This window comes from Polypterus senegalus, chromosome 6, assembly GCF_016835505.1.
Source record: "Polypterus senegalus isolate Bchr_013 chromosome 6, ASM1683550v1, whole genome shotgun sequence".
Lineage (NCBI taxonomy): Eukaryota > Metazoa > Chordata > Cladistia > Polypteriformes > Polypteridae > Polypterus > Polypterus senegalus.
In genome coordinates this window covers 124,306,553-124,324,320 of record NC_053159.1, presented here as the reverse complement: position 1 = coordinate 124,324,320, position 17,768 = coordinate 124,306,553, and the positions used below count along the sequence as shown (strand labels likewise).

General features: G+C 36.1%; 1 protein-coding gene across 2 annotated transcripts in view; it reads right to left on the bottom strand.

Annotated features, from left to right (window-relative positions):
• Nucleotides 1-17,768, bottom strand: part of abr (ABR activator of RhoGEF and GTPase) — a 382,201-nt gene that overhangs the window by 242,595 nt on the left and 121,838 nt on the right. For both annotated transcript variants that reach the window (XM_039757041.1, XM_039757042.1), the window contains exon 2: nucleotides 2,495-2,673. In XM_039757041.1, coding sequence (XP_039612975.1) covers nucleotides 2,495-2,673 — 179 coding nt within the window. The remainder of the gene's footprint in view (nucleotides 1-2,494; nucleotides 2,674-17,768) is intronic.

Below are 17,768 nucleotides of genomic sequence, written 5' to 3'. Positions count from 1 at the left end.
AAAAGGTTCAGTGTATCTCCAAAGCCACAATACCCACTAACATTAGCCCTTAAAGATAGCACATCACAAGCTCGAAGAACTGATTACTGATAAAGTAGAAAGCAAGAGGATGGGTTCTAATACAGTAGCTCAGTTCTAAATCAGAGTATGTTTTTAAGTACTGTCTGAGGTAAAGCTTTTTAGTTTGGTCTCACCAGTTTTTCACTTCTCAGGGACAGAGGGGAGACCAGTGTATTACTGTGATCCCAAGATCCAAGAAAATCATCCTTTTATTACCTCTAAAAAATTTAAATTTCATGAAAAGCAAGATTCCCAAAAAAAAAAAAAACTACAACAGCAAGCAAGGTGAAGGAAAAGTTTAATATTTTAATGCAGTTTAAACCTTACGTGTGCAAGAGACTAGGCATTTCCAGTTACCTCCATCCCTTTAACAGTGTTTTATGACTCATAAACTCTTATAGATTATAACTGCTACAATGCAAAAAACCTTCAGACGGTATATAGTAATTACATACAAGTAAACTTATCATTGTAATAATATTCAGAAAATCATTTCTGGCACTGATTTGGAAGTTGTATTAATCAAATTGTTAAAATTATTTTTAACATTTTTCAATTTTAAAGTATAAGAACAAAACATGTACAAAGAAAGCTAAATGTAACAATGTGAAGTGCAGCTCAATAGTGGGCTGTAGCTTCTTGACAAGAATACTAACATTGGTTGTCTAAAGGTATTGTTAATTAAAAGGTCTCATTTCAAATTTATTATATATGCTTTTTGCTTAAGATGAAGCTTCAGTCCGATAACTGGATTATTCTCTGCTCCTATTTTTGTACCATCAACTATCATAAATTTTAGGTGCAACCCTGTAAGCCAGACAATAGTTAAAATCATTAAAATATTAAACTCTTCCGTCCATCTAGACCTGCTCTATGTAGGAGACTGAGATGTCAAGCCTGACCCTACTGACTGAGCAACTTTGAAAGTATAAACCAAACCTGAATATGAAGTCAGTATAGAAATGTATAGAAAACTCATGTAAATGCCCAATTTTGCTAATTAATTAACCCAGCTTTAAGTTTGAGAAAAACCATTTCATAATTGGAAGGACACGTAACGCATAAAGCACCTCAGACAAGAACAAAACTGGAGTCTGAGCAGCGTTAGATGGCCGCTGTACCTGCTATACCAATGTGCCACTAACCCTTAAACCAAGATAATTATTTAGTTAATAAAGGGTGATAATCAATGTGACTAAATAAAGATTAAAAAAAAAAACAATAAAGCATGTTATGGAGATGTTTGCAACCACAGAACTACTTTGGTGACGCAGAAAATTGAATTGTCACAGAACACCTTCACAAGTTTGTTCAGGCATGTATTCTTCTATATAGTAACTTATGTTATAACTGAGTGCTACTGGGCCATAAAGAAACAATCCTCTGAAGGTTTTCATGTACTATTACAACCTAATATGTGTTGGAGCAAGCAGTTTCTTTTTCAATGAGATATACAAACTATGAAAATGAATGAACTTCAAGAAATACTGTGTTATCTTGTAATCAAATGGTCATTCTAGATGAAGAAGCAGGTATCTAACTCGAGCTGTTGCCACTCCAAACTTGTATCTAACAAAACCACATGTGAGTAGTTAGAAAGATCACACAGGAGTTTTCACCTTACATTAAACAAGACCACAAAAGGGTAAAATCATTAGGGGAACTCAAGATTCTGGTAAGAATAACTGTAAAAGTAAGATTTTTATAAATACAGCCTGAATCTTCCTGCTTTCCTTGTACCTCCCACACCTCTCCCACTCATCTTGACAGGAATCAGGAGGCCCATCTGCTCAAGGCATCTGTAATGGGGTGCTGCAGTGGTACTGCACTCCTCCTGAACCTAGTATTCTATTTACCAAATATACAAAACTGTGTGTTGATTCAGATTTATTCTGTAGACTGGTTCCAGACCATCACAAAGCCTATTAACACACATACCCAAGCCCACGCACACACAGGACCCATTAGGAATCAAAAGTTAACCTTAACACACAGGTTTTTATATATGTGAGAGAAAACCAGCAGTATCTGGAGAGAAACACTGATAGACATGGGGTGAACAATCATACTCCACATAGTCAATGCTGGTTTGCACATTATATGTTGGATGAATGAGGCAGCCACTGTGCTGCTCCTGGAAGGGAGAATATTTAAAGCAGTTTTCTAACATGATTCTCACCAAATGGTGATATGCCTGCTAAAGGATTACTGAATGGAAACTTCCCCTGGTATACTAAAGTAGCAGTACTGGCCACAGACAATTCCTCAGTTGGGTAAAGCGGACAAAGACTATCATAGTGCTAGCTGCAGATTTGGTAACAGCTGACAACATATAGAAAACATAAAACACCATAAATAAACACAGTTCATGATATAATAATATACATTTCAAATTAAATATTCCGTAACTCCAAGGATAAAAACATTCACCTACCCCAGTCCCAAGCAGGTCATGTGGTGAGGGTGATATAGCATCTCCGCTGTCCTGGCTGCGTGCACTGAGTTGAGGAGACATTGTTGGGGATTCATCAATGTATGGCATAGCCTCAGACCCATCCTGGCATTTATGGTCATCTGTTGCATCGCCATCATAGCCATCAGTGTTGTAGTAATCTGCGATTATAAAGAGAAAAGCAGTCTGAGTATCTCTGACAAAGCTTCTCAGAGGAGAGCTGTGCCGCCTGTTCCTGCGAAACATGGCTCTGAAAAACACACTGACAGAGAGGATGTGCCAACCCTAGGACTCCTACAAGACACATGTAATGTGACTCATCAGCAGGGGAAGTCAGCCTGGAAATAAAAGGAATCAACTTACTTAGATAGGCCAGAGGGTAGATGGTCTGTGGAAAGCCTTTATTCGTATAATGGCAGGATAGAGTAAGCTATAGAAAAGAGCTTCAGACACAACAGGGCCAACAACATTTTAAAGCAGAGTTAATGACTCAGATCAGTCATCGACCACTTGTTCAATGAAGTTATTATTATTGAAGAGTTGGGCATGTGAGACCATCAGAATTTCTTAATGAATAAACACGGTGGTATTGACCAACCTGCTTATCAATATCATTACCTCAATCAAGGGTATATTTGTTCAGTAAAGCAGTCTGTGTTGTTTGGTGGAGATAAATAAAAGAAAGAAGAAAATGAATGTAGTGGCTGCTTATAAGCGAATATCAATTAATAAATAAGAAATCCCTAATAAGTATATAGTTTGATGTAGTTTGTTGTACTGCTTTAGGCATTGTGGTGAAATGGTAAAACAACAAGGCTGCCATTTCAGTCCCCATTTTTGACTTCCCATGTGACCCCAAGTGAGTCACTTTGTCTGCTTGTTCTCTAACTGGAAATATTTTCTGAGATTTTTCAGGTATGGAACACAGCAGTTTCAAGGTAAGGCAGGTATGCTCATTAATCAAGGTGTGGAAAGTGGTGATGGGCTGTATGTTAATTAGCATATTCAAGCAAGAATTTTGCTGTACATATGACAGTAATGACCTATAAACCTATAACTGAGTCAACTGTTTCACCAAGGATATAAGCCTCCCAGACAGGAAATGCTGACTGTTATGCTTATTACACAGCCAAGGACCACTAGTGAACTGCCTTGACATTTATTTGGGAGTCTAAGATACACAGTATTTTTACTTTCTTTAATGAAGAGAGTAATAGTAGCACAAATACTTTGGGGAGCAATAATAAAACAACTTAAATGCCAAACGCTGTAGACTCTTCGCCACAACTAACACATCTCAATCTCCTTACTTACTTTACTATCAAATGCACTCACTGCAGCTTGTAAATTTCTTTCTTTTCAAATAGTTACTGCATTGGGGCTGTTTAGTAAGCTGGGGTAAACTGTATTCTTAGTCCCCAGGCCCTTTCCCTCCAAAAAATGCAGCTAGCCATTGGTAATGCTTTTTATATAAAAAAGTGATAAGTTAACTTGAATATGCTGTTGGAAAATAGAAGGCTAGAATACTTTGGCAGCAATTGAATTAGCTCATTATTTTATAATCTATATTATTCTTTTTTGCATTTAGATAGATAGATAGATAGATAGATAGATAGATAGATAGATAGATAGGATAGATAGGATAGATAGGATAGATAGGATAGATAGGATAGATAGGATAGATAGAGCAGCATACTTACATACATACTAACACTGGTTTACTTCATTTAATTCGGTCCCAAGAGGAAATTCACATACTCCAGCAGCAGCATACTTACATACATACTAAGACTGGTTTACTTCATTTAATTCAGAAAAAAATTCAGCAAAGCTGCTGATCTGCTCAAATTGACAGCTTTAGGTTGTATTATATCTACAGGGTGCTCTTCTCATTAAATATGGACTTACTGTGATGATAATCTTTCTTATATCTTCTGTTGCCCCTTCTTCTCTGTAACCTCTAACGGAACCAACATGGGAAGACATTTTTTAGAGGCAGTTATAGAGCCATATAATGTATTTTACATATTTATTGCACTACTTAATCATTTTATATTATTTCCTTCAAACAGAATCACATTACAACACGTTACATAATAAAATGAAAAAAATGCACTTGCTACAAAACGTTCAGTGCAGACAAATAAGATGTGGGGGTGTCATAATAGTGTATAACTTGTCTGCTTTGCATCACTAATAAATGTTGAACCATCTCTAACTGAGTGAAAATTGTTGTGTGCCTGTTTCTTTGTCAAATTAATTAAATTTCATTTGGCTTCTCTTTGCAATGCAAGTAAAGAAACAATGACATTTGTTCCATATTATACTATATATATATTTCAATAACGCTTCTGTGCCATTTGCCAAAGGAACGTAAAACTGCACAAAATATGTGTTTCTCAACCATATCTAAAAATTGTAAAATTGTCACATTTATTCATCTAATTTCCTCCCACTCTCTGTATAACTGTGTTTAGGGTGTCATTGTCTAGTATCCCATGTACAACTGATGCCTTTTCTGCACCCAAAGCTCTCACGTTTGACCTCAGCCATCTATTGCCATCTATATCTGGAACTGAACAAGATGATTGCAATGTCAGTGCACTGCTGCCTGGATAGGCTCCAGCTACTTGGAAGGCTTGGATGGATTTACCATAGACTGGTATCCTGCAAAAATGTGTGAATTTTGTGTTCTCACATTTGCAAGAAATTGTGAATGTCACTCCAAGTATAGCAAAAAATGATTTGCAAGGAAAATATATTTTTGCTCCAAGTAGCCACCAGTGTTATCTAATAAGAAGTATCAATTTTTAAACCCAGCTGTTTCTCTTTCACAGCCAGCCATGTACAGGGTGCAGAGGACTACAAATAAGTATGCAATGATGACATCCTAAAAGGTTGGCTGGATGTAAATAAAAATAAATATAAACGATAATAAATAAATAAAATATATTACTATTCATTAAACATTTCAATGATTTTTAACATTTGCATTCACAGCAGGGTCAAATTAAACTAGACAACATGAAGACTTCATACAGACAACTGAGCTTAGGGTTATTACCCCAGGATGCTGGCTCCATGTGGCAGCACCATTAAGTCTTAATAATATTATTATGCCGGCCATGCTAACAACTAAGACATAAATGTCATTTTAAGGATTAAAATCTCTTTTATAAGATATTAAAATATCTTTCCATCAAGAGATAATTCCTGGAAGGCAAATAAGAGCTCTATTGTGACATGTGCTAGATTTTGGGAAGGGTTTGATCATTGGCAAACATCACAGTGGCACATCTGTGAAGACAGTTTGATAGAATCCTCCGAGTGCACAACATATGTGGTACCAGCACTCATAAGAGCAACAGACAAAATCAATACAAACATTAAATGATGATTACTGACTGCAGAGCCTTAATCAAACAAAATCCAACTGTACTAACATTAAGCATCATAAGATATCTTTGTAAAATCAACGAGTACTTTGGTGATCCAATTTGATCTTCTGAGACATCTCGGTACAGAAAAAAGAGTTGTCTTGTGTTAAGAAAAAAATGCACTGGGTAAAATCATAATGATAGTTCATTTTCAGTCTATTTTACATTTGAGGCAGTGACAGGTGATCCAGGATCCCAGATGCTCAGGGAAAGGGTTCCTCCAGACAGAGAATACTATTGTAAAGCATTCGTAACTATTCTTCTTCTTGTAGTTTTGGGAGCAATAATGTATTACAGCAGAGTACCATTGAAGGCACTTTCACTGTTGTGTCCACCGTGTAATCAGTGTTGTTGACATTCTCTTTGTGGGCTCGGTTCTTCTGCTATGATAAAGTATGACCATAAACTGTTACAATCGTTAGCAAAGCTCTTTGAAACATTACAATGAGTACGTAATGTTCCAGGTCTCCTGACATGAACCCAATGATATACACATGGAATCTGCACCATGCCTTGCCAGATCCAAGGTACAGCAGTCACTCATAGTAAACATAAATGAATTGCATTTAATAGCATAGTTCTCAGATCCTTTCCAATTAAATACTAAGTCAATTTTGAATGTACTATTTGCCCAACATTGAAAGTTCTATTTACTAACTTTTGAGCAGTACAATCAAGAAAACCTGTCCTACCTAGAGCATTGTGTTTTCTACAGTATATTACTATCATCATTACTTGTCCCACATGTGGGTGAAACCAGAGGACTCCTTGAATGTGTTGCCATTTTCAGTTTTGTCAGTGCATGCCCATTTCACTTTCTCAAAAGGCAAAGCTCAAACTGACTTGTTTCCACTTACTGAAGGGTGAGTGAGGAACATATTTTCACTGGTGTGCAGCAGAGATTCAAAAGATTGACCGTCTTTTCTCCTTTTTTAAAAAAATTATTGTTATGATTATTATTGCAGTTTGAGTTTTTTACAGATTGCATTGTGTATGATTTACATTTAAAAGAAAACTAAAGAAACAAAAAGGAAATGAAAGTGTACAGTTGAAATACAGGAATAGCCATGGTTTATCTGGTGTTGTGTGGACATCTGGCCGTCAGTCTTTTATCTAGTTCACTGAAGAGAAATTGTATGATTCACCAGTAAATGTGTTTAAGCCAGATCAAGAGATCTGTTAGGGCTGCTCTTTGAGAAAAAAAAGATGCATTTTTGACATTCAATGCCACAACTATCTACAAGTTATTAAAAAAGAAGGCTAAGTATCATTCCTTGCTTACTAAATTACGTTCTGAAATTACTTTTTAGTAGCATTGTATATACAGAGATACCATAATTTATTATTAAAACTAGAAATTATACCGGTTCAGAAAAAATGTTGTATCCCTCACTCTTTTTTTCCTATTTCTTCATCTAATGACTAAAGCAAGAATGTCTGCTACATTCAATTTAAGCTTCCTGCATCCTGCAGCAGTCAGAACAGAAACAACACAACTGAGTGATAGCTTAAACGACCATCTTCAGATTACTAGGGCTATAATTTTCTGGTTAAATTACACTAACATCTGTTTTAGTCCAAGAAAAAAATGGCTCAGTTGTGCCCTTCACATGGCACAACAAATGAGATATACTTTGAATCTAACTGGCATAAATAGCATAAATAGCAGCTTCTATCTTTTGTAATATCAAAATATTAAAAATTTTGACCCTTTATTCTTTCGCTCTTAATATCATTCTACAATACCCTTGCTCTGTGACCCAACTGGTTATGGGGTCTGACAAGAAGAATCCGAGTTCAGACTTCAGCTTAGCAGCTGACTTCCTCTGTATGCCTAAGCCAAGTCATTTATGCTCTCTCTTTTTTACAAAAGATTGGGTTAGGGGTTTAACTCCAGGAAGCTCCAAATTTATATCATGGCTACGACAATCAATATGTGAATTGGATATTCAGTTTTTCAAAGTACCACTGGATCTTATGAATGCAATGATCTGCATTTTATAAAAATTGCAGATGCTTCAATTAAAGAGTGAAATGAACAATTATAAATAACACTCATATCTATACCATAACTGCTTCTTCAGCTGCTAAATATTCAGCCTCACAAGTATATTTTCTCTCAGCATTATCTGCAGAAATTTCACCTCATCCCAATTTATCTGCTGCTGCAATGAGCCTATCAAGCTAAATTATCAGCAAAATACAAGATTTGCAGAAGCTTACACAAGATGAGGAGTGGGAGGCCTTATGTCAAAAACTAAGCTCTGTGTAATTCTTAATCAAAAGTCAAGACCAAGAAACAATGTTATCACTGCTGTAGAAAATAATACTGCTTTACGCTTCAGTGAGGCAAGACAAGTCTGGTGTTGGTCAGAAACGGGTTGAACACTGCCCATTTTTTCATTCAGATATTTTTAATAAATGTGCCAAAGAAGCCAGATACATGAAAACAATGTTTAACTATACAGCATCAAATACAACTTTAAAGTGAAGTTTAAATGTGTTGCCAACAGTAGTCCTCTTTTTTACAGAATATTCTGCATTTTTCTTTTGTTATCTAATATCTTTCTATCCGTTGATGTAACTAGCTTTAAGTTTGCAGGTTGCTGGATAACAATATGTATTACATTTGATTTATATTTTTGTTTTATCAGCTTCATTTCAAACAGACTACTTTTCTGGGAGAATACCATTTTTTAATATTGTTCACTGTTCTCTCAATACTATTCCTCTTAGCTATACATTACCACCAGGTGGAGGATCTTCTGAAAGTGGTAAATTAATGCTATCTTTAAGTATTATGAGAAGGTATATCATCATCTAAAGTTACATAATACACTACATAAGTAAAGGAACATGGACATTAGAGTTGTTAATATTGTATTATACTCAACTAATCTGGGTTTCAGATGAAAAGCATACATATTTTCAGAACGATGCAGACAGCTTAAGAATATACCACAAATATTACTTTTTAACTTTGCCTGGCCCATTTCTTAAGTATGACACATTATGTAGGATAAAGTCCTCCCAAAGCTGCTTTACCAGTTTTTATTTTAAACCAATCCATCATCAAACCAAATTAATAGTTCAGGGCTCGCTGGGGCTTATTCTGCACCAGAAATAAGGCCTGAACCAGGTTTTGATGGGGCACGAGTCCATCATCAGGTACACTCATGCACACACTCATTCACTTGGGGCTAATTCAAAGCTGCCAGTTATTGTAACATGTACTTCTTTGGGATGTGGGAAGAAAAAAATCAGAGATCCTGAAGAAAACCCTATGGACACAAAAGGAGGAACACAAAAACCCTGCATAAGCTGTGCCTGTGGGCATGGTCTGAACTGAAGACTACAAGACTACAAGGCTGTTAGACTTAAGAGCTAACCACCGTGCAATCATTATATCAGGCTAACCTGTTAATACTAGCTTGATGAAGCATTCTTATATTATCTGCAACTAATGTTATCTTGTTAATTTATTTGTGACACATTATTGGCATCCCTGTATCGTGGGTGGAGGGGGGAAACTGCTATTCACTGGGCTTTTATTTCCTTCCTCTCTAGAATGAGGGAACACCAACCAGCTGGGAAGGATAAAAGCTCTTCTCCTGTACAGTCCAATCTCATTTGACCAGCAGGCATCTGTAAGAACAAAACAAGGTCCTGTGGCTCTGTTTTTATAGTGGTATAACATCCATGGTGCCATAATAATTGTCTTCCATTAACCTGTATTCCACTTGAAGTTTTTCCCTACCAGTTAAATGGGGTCTCCCAGTTGGAGCACTCATTTTCATTTTCACACACGAAGGTTTTTAAATTATGCACATTGTTAAAATGCTTAAAGAAGAAGTTCATCACTTTTGACATATGGGCCTATTAAATCAGTAACTAAAGCTTCTGTTAATGTTATTAGCCATTTTATATTGGTTATGTTTGCACAAAAACATACATAATAAGCTTACACTATTTCTACTTCTCATAGAAAATAATTTCATTTCTTGTTGATTTGATAGTGATTGTGAATTGTGCTTCTCATAAGTCATTAGGTTGTTAAAATGTTACTGTATATTCTGTTTATATCCTATAATTTAAGAAATAACTAAATATAAATGTCTAGTTTCCAATCTGGACAGGTAAAAAAATTGTCAGTATGCACTCTAATGATCTGCTTGATACATTCTGTCTTATGCAAGAGCAGTAAAGGACACATTTTTTAAACTCAATGATTTTAAATACAGCCCTTGTGCCTATTGAGAGCTAAATTTTCATTCATATTATATTTGCTTGAAAGAGCAGTTTGTGACATAGCCCCTTGAATAGTCAAATATTCAATCTCCAGGACTCATCAGCAATACTGTGACATTAAGCTGATGTCAGTCACATTACATGACTTTATAATGTGGGGCATATCAGATTTGCTGATCTCATCATGGCACCATGAAAAATTACACAACTAAAAATCACATCCCATGTCACATTTACCAATTGAGTGCCAATCTTCCAGCATAGTCATGTTTACCCCTTTTTCTGATACCCAATAGCGTGCTGCCTAATGGAGCAGTGCCCTTGTTTCTTTTTTTTTTATTCTATGATGTGGTATGTAAAATATGAGAAATTAGACATTAAACTTCTGTTTGTGAGGTTCACAGTTCCATGCTGCCTAATGAAGCCAGCGCTATGCAAAGGGTATATAGTTGTGGTGTGTTCAACTGCAGTCTCTGCATTTTTTAGGTTTTTCTATTATGCTTAGTACATAAAATGTAAGACATCAGACAGACAAGCTTCTCTTCTGTTTGTGAGGTTCATTATTCCTCATCACAAAATTCTATGTATTTTACTTCCAGATGTGCATTCATTGGTTGTCAGCTCTCCTGCACACACAGCCCATCCTTCCGACTAACAAGAAAATTTATTTTATTATATCCAGTCACAGACTAGTTGTGTATGTCACATTAGGCGATCATCTTCATAGAAGCATGGCTGGCAATTATGTAAATGAAGGTTATGACTGACAATCGCTGTAAAAGTTGTTTAATGTAACATGGGCTTTATTCATGCATGCCTTCTTCAATGTCCACTGACAAATTTTGGGATGCACAAAAGAAATTCTGTAGTCAAAAAACTGTGTTCATAAAGTTGATGTCTAGATATTATTTATTTTATTTAACAATTCGCAAAATAGCTTGCATGATATAGCTAGGACTGATCATATTGGTCCGCTTTTAGGTATGCAATGACAAGCATAAACTGCCTTCACAAAACCATACATCCTATTTATTTACCTGTTGCAAACTATTTCTTGTCCAATGAAGCACAGAAAGAATAAGGGAACAGATTTACCTCAAGTTATTACTTCTAGATATTTTTAGAAGTAGCAGCAAAGTGTCAAATGAACCCTGATGGAGACAACTTACAAAATCTCTGATAAATTGTACAGTGCTCAATGTTTCTAAAAACTTTAGTCAGCACTTACATAATATGCAAATTCTGTTTTACGTTTTATCTCCTTAATGCTCAAAATGCTTCTAAAAACATTATTTACAGCTTACATAATTACACATTATTTTATGTAGGTACCTACAAGTGACAGACATGTTCTAAACATTGTTTTCATATGAATTAATATTAAGTAATGAGTTAATCTTCTACAAGTTTTTTTTTTTTGCAATGTACTGTATATGAAAACAGAATTACACCTGCAAATTCAACAATACACATGTATACTGCATATACTGTTTATCACAGATATATACTAGTATTCTTAGTTAGCTAAGCAAGTGAACTTTGTTGAGACACTGACAGAGATAGTGAATGCACCATGTTTTGATCCCGACAACATCATCTATGGATTAGGGTCAAGAATGTGCAATCTGCCTAAGTTTTATTATTATAAAGTAGAATAATTTGACATTTGGTTGCAAAGAATTGTAAAACAAATTTAGGATTAGCATACTATTACACTTAGAATAATCAAATTTAAGAACATAATCAGTGGCTTTCGATTTCCATCCCATTTTGGGATTATAGAATGTGTCAAAGTCATTCTTCTGAAGATGACTTTAAACTCAAAATGGAGGAACTAAATAAACATACTCCCAACTGCCACTGAAGGCACCAAGTGCTCAATTAAGTAGGCTGCACAATCAACTATTCCTTCTAATGCTCTTCTAGTATTTTCTACTATATGGAATGTCTCTGTTTAGTCTACTTGTATTAAGTGTCATTTCATTAACCACATAGATGAGCAAATCATTATATGCCACTGTTGCTTTAAGTTGAAAGGTTTTCAAAATGAATGCACTTTATATTCTTTACCAGTGGACAAATTCATTAAATTTACAATAACACACAAAGTCCAATGCAATATTGTGCAAATACAAATTCACACATTTATTTATGTAAGCATTTCTGAGCATTGTTAAGAGTTGTTCAGGTTTTTAGGACTTCTGATGGTTATAAATTAAGATAAGCTATACTACAGCCAAATGGCAAAAGAAGTTACCTGGACCAAAATATAATTTAGGAAAATTCAGAAGAACATAACAATCTTAGATCCCATGGTCATTCTGGGAGTAATCGAAGTCAATTTCAAACTAACCTAGATCAACCGACAAGTCTAAAAGGAATGCCCAAGCTTCATTGTTGCCTTCATTCGAAAAATACAGCCTTATGCTCAGACCATGCTAAATTTTATCAGTTGCTTACAGTAAATTCTTAAAATATCCAGACCCCCTCTACTTAAATTCTCTTTAGGCCTAAAGGCAGTTATTACCAATGCTTCATTGATGTTTGATCAAGCACTGAAAAGGCTGTGAAACAGCAGCCTCTTTGTACCATTTATAACTTGTGAAGCTATTTGTTTTCTAGTGCAAGTGTCCAGGATTAACAGATATTCAAAGTACATGCAAAAACTGACCTTTAATTCATGGTTGTAAGTCAGCCACTGTTTTTTTTTCCACTCTTATATATAAGACTTGTACTGTATACAGTAAATTTTAATCTGTCTGTGCCCTTCCAGCAGGTCACTGTTCACAAATACCATAAATGAGCAAAGCTGTTAAGGATGATTCTTTATTACCTTGAGCAGATATTAAACATTATTAAGCATTCACTTAGATGAATAAGTCTCAAATATTAACTAGAACCTTGCAAGCAAGTTTCATCGGGGCTCCACATTTTAGCATAACATGAATCACTAACATATTTAATAATAATAATAACAATAATATTATTATTTAATAAATGTATTATTATTATTTACCTTTATATAGCACTTTTCTCACTACTCCAAGTGCTCTCCACACAAGCAATGCAGAGCAGAAATAATCAAGAGTAACATTAAATTCAACCATTTTCTACACATACTGATTACAGAAAATTTTTTTTTAAAAAAACACAGAGAAACCTTTTAAGGAGATTTGCAAGTAAATCCTGTAGTATTCAACATAAGAACAACAACTGGTCTGCACACTTGCCAGTATCGTACACTGTTCTAAAAAGCAAGTAAAATAATAATCAAGTGTATATAATGAGAATGCAAAGTGGACACAGCTGTTAGCTTTACTGCCTCGCAGATGCAAGTATCCAAACAGGTTTGTATCACATGCCCAGTTATTGTCCGGGTAAAGTTTTCATTGTCTCTCTGTCTCCTCAAAGATGTGAAAATAAGCTTGACTAGTGATTCTGAAGTGGTCCTGAAATTAGTGCATACTGTATGTGGGTGTGTGCATGAACAGGTCCTGTGATGGACTTGCTCTTTCCCCATGTCTGATTACTGCCTTTTGCCTATCACTGCTGTAATAGGCCCCTGCTCCTTTTTTCGGAATATGATTTGATGGGTTGGAGAATGCAATGTAAAATGACACTGTGATTTTCATAAAAAAGCAATAATAAAAGGCCCCATACAAAGAAATAAATACCAATAATGTCTTTATTGTGCATAATGCCTTTCATAGTTTGCAATATCAAAACAATTTGATTAAGAAATCATCAGTAACACTGCACTGAATAATTATTTACAGTATATGGCACTTTTAATAGTGATCACTATCACAAAATTATACACAGGCAGTCAAAAGTAGTATTACTGTCATCCTTTCATAAAGCGGGAGGAACCAATAGAAAATATTGAATATAAACAAGATTACAGTTAAATCAACGTTTAATCTAGAACTTTTCTTCAACTGAGCGGTAGCACAAAGAATTATAGAGACCAGTTAACTTTCCACAACTGACACTATTAAACACAAATACATTTCCTAAAACAAATATAGGCAAGAGATGAAATGTATATATGTATTCTACTCTGCGTGTGTTTTATATATATATATATATATATATACTAGCAGAATACCCGCACTTCGCAGCGGAGAATTAGTGTGTTAAAGAAGGTACGAAAAAGAAAAGGAAAAATTTGAAAAACAACGTAACTTGATTGTTAATGTAATTGTTTTGTCATTGATATGAGTGTCGCTGTGATATATATATATATAGCAAAATACCCGCGCAGCGATGTCATGTGTTAAAGAAGTTATGAAAAAGAAAAGGAAACATTTTAAAAATAATGTAACATGATTGTCAAAGTAATTGTTTTGTGTATTTGGCGGCAGCGTCACAAAGTTTTTTCGTCTAGCTGCATCAGAAAATGTACCACAACGTCTGACACGCCTCCTTTTTAGTGTTTTCTCACAGCTTGGATTGCTGCTGTCATATATATACACACACACACACACACACACACACATATACATACATTTATATACACATACATATCTTCATATCTACATATCTATAAGTCTATAAGTTATTAAACAGTAAAACATTAACGTTTCAAGAAGTACAGGTACATTGAGCACTACTGGAGTGGTTTCAGGTAAACTACATTTTAAAGACTGTGTAACACAACAGGTAAGTAACTAACAGCAGCTAAAATGTATATGGATCATCTCTCGGTAGTAGATCCCTTTTGAAAGGCGCTACACGACGGCTGTGGTATAGAAATTACATTTTCTATGTGAACGTTCAAATTTGTGCCTCTGGTAATGTGCCTTACCGGCATTTAAAGAAAATTAGTTTTGTGTCCTCTGCAGTGTTAAGAGAGAAAGGCTTTGGTTTGGGATAAAAGGAAAAAAGGTGTAAAGAAAGGAAAGTTGCCTTTTTCTTTTATATAGTATAGAGAGGTGTTCGCTGACGTTATGATCGCCTTTTGGGGACAGTCGCGTGGGTCTTGTGTAGACTGGTGAGACCCCCCTGCCATTAATCAGCTGTGATGGCACTGTCAGTCCTCCACTCGTGTGCGTGTTCATAATCCGAGGTGAGGACCTCATAATCGATATCGCAAAAGAAAGTGTGAATCGCCTTAATATTATTTTTCCGTGGTGTAGAAAAGGGGTCCGTGTTTGCACTTGTCTGGGCTATAGCGCAGGGGGAGGATGAAAAAAATTAAAAGTGCTCACTTTGACTTAAGGCAGAAGCGCAGTCAGCGTCTCAAAGGCCAGCACAGCTATGCGCTGGCTGCTCGACTTTGCTGGGCAGGAGACCACAGTTTTTGCAGACACATTCATGATATCAAAAGTCTCAGCGCTCTTTGGAGGTCATTCATATATTATATATATAGCAAAATCCCGCGCCGCAGCGGAGAAGTAGTGTGTTAAAGAAGTAATGAAAAGAAAAGGAAACATTTTAATAATAACGTAACATGATTGACATTGTCATGAGTGTTGCTGTCATATATATGCCTGCCTAAATAAGTCACCCTCGCTTTGCTCTTACTTTATTTACCGCTCATTTAATCATGGCTAGTGGCGGAAAAATTATAAAATGGAAGGAGGATGGCTTTACCAAAACAATTATTGATGGCGAATCGATTATTCATAAAGCTTGAATTGGTGATGTTTTTCTGTGTTAACCTCATATTTTTTCAGACTTCTTCTCAAACTAAGGTGGTGCGAGGGTAAAATGAATCGGGATCGCTGATCAATGTAATCGGTGTACCAGGAAATCATGCATTGACAAAAGCTCCCTTTGCTTGTAATGCAAAGTGTGATTAAATGCATTATTTTTAACGTTATGGAGCACATGCATCAAGCTTCTCAGCTGTGCTTGTGCTAAGAAAAGGAAAGATTTTAAAATAACGTAACACGATTGTCAATGTGACCTTTTGTAAGTAGTGCCTGGAGGATTCAGTGTGGAGAAACTCTAGAGATAGCGTGTGTATTAACTTGTGGATTTTTCTGTGAGTATTTGGTGGCAGTCTGACGAAGTTGCTTCGAAAGACGGCGTTAGCCACGGAGCTCAGCTCAGACCGAAATTAGATGAATGGGAGGGGAGATGATGACGTGACTCCCCCACCCGCCTTAACTGTCAATCCCCCACAAACACAGTCTCTCAGAATTTGCATAAGCACACCCCTTCACCTACAATTTTAACTTAGTTACAAAGTGATCAAAACTCTCGCTTATATCCTCGTCCTCTCATTAAACTTGTATCCCGCATTACCTGTGGGCATGTGAAACGCCAGCGTAGCCTGTCTATGAACTTAATTTAAAGTTTAGGTTTACACCTTGCTTTCTTTCGAGGCAGCAACACTCATGAATATGGTAGTATATGTCACTCGCTCGCTTCTTATTGTTTTTCGCTGCCTTCTCAATTATATAATGCATGTTTTCTTAAGCGCTTTTTGGAGGTCTTCCTGGTTTTCTACGCACTGCGTTGACAATCAGTTCACGTGATTACGTGGGAGGCGTGATGATGTCACACGAAACTCCGCCCCACGTCATTCCAGCTCAACTCCATTACAGTTAATGGAGAAAAATACCTTCCAGTTATGACCATTAGGCGTAGAATTTCGAAATGAAACCTGCCCAACTTTTGTAAGTAAGCTGTAAGGAATGAGCCTGCCAAATTTCAGCCTTCTACCTACACGGGAAGTTGGAGAATTAGTGATGAGTGAGTGAGTGAGTGAGTGAGGGCTTTGCCTTTTATTAGTATAGATATATATATATATATATATATACATACACAGTCGACCCTTGACATACGACCGGCCTGACATGCGAACAACTTGATTTCCAACCAAAATTTTTGTTTTGATTTACGGCGGTCACGTGTATCCGCTTGTGTGATTGTAAACAAACAGCCAAGAGTGTTTGTAAGCGTCAGTCGGAGCCCAGATACATGTGTTTGTGGACGTAATTTCGGTCAGTGCAGTGATTTATCTATATATATAATTCACTAAGACCTGGCAAGCAAGACGCATAATAGCTAAGGAAGGAAGAGAAGGTAACGAAGGTAAAGAAAGCAATCGTTAAGGGATGTTAGCTAGCGAGCTGGCGCGGCACATGATGATGTCATCAGGCTGAGTCAGCACCGCCTTGCTTTGGAGTGTATTATTACAGCAGTTCACAACACGGCCATCTTTGAACTGAGTGCTCAACTACTGTCATTATTAACTTGAGAAACAGCGATCACAATCGAAACGAAGAAGGAAATTGTGCGGAAATATGACAGTGGCGTTCATGACCGATCTCGCAAATATGTACAGCATGTCGAAATCCACCATCTCGACAATTTTACAAAGAAAAGATTTGCATAAGGAGGCTCCTTCTAAACAATAACCACCTTCTGTTTCATTCTCCTCCTCCTGCCTTTCTGCAGCCCAAAGATGTCAAATTAAATGGTGAGTACAGTATGAAATTGTTGTTTCTGGTAGGCTAGACACTTTTTATAACTTTTTGGTTAGTACATTAGAAAAATTATTGGTGTTTCGGTAAATTATGCGCATTATACAACCCTTTTTTATTATGAAAAGGTTAAGT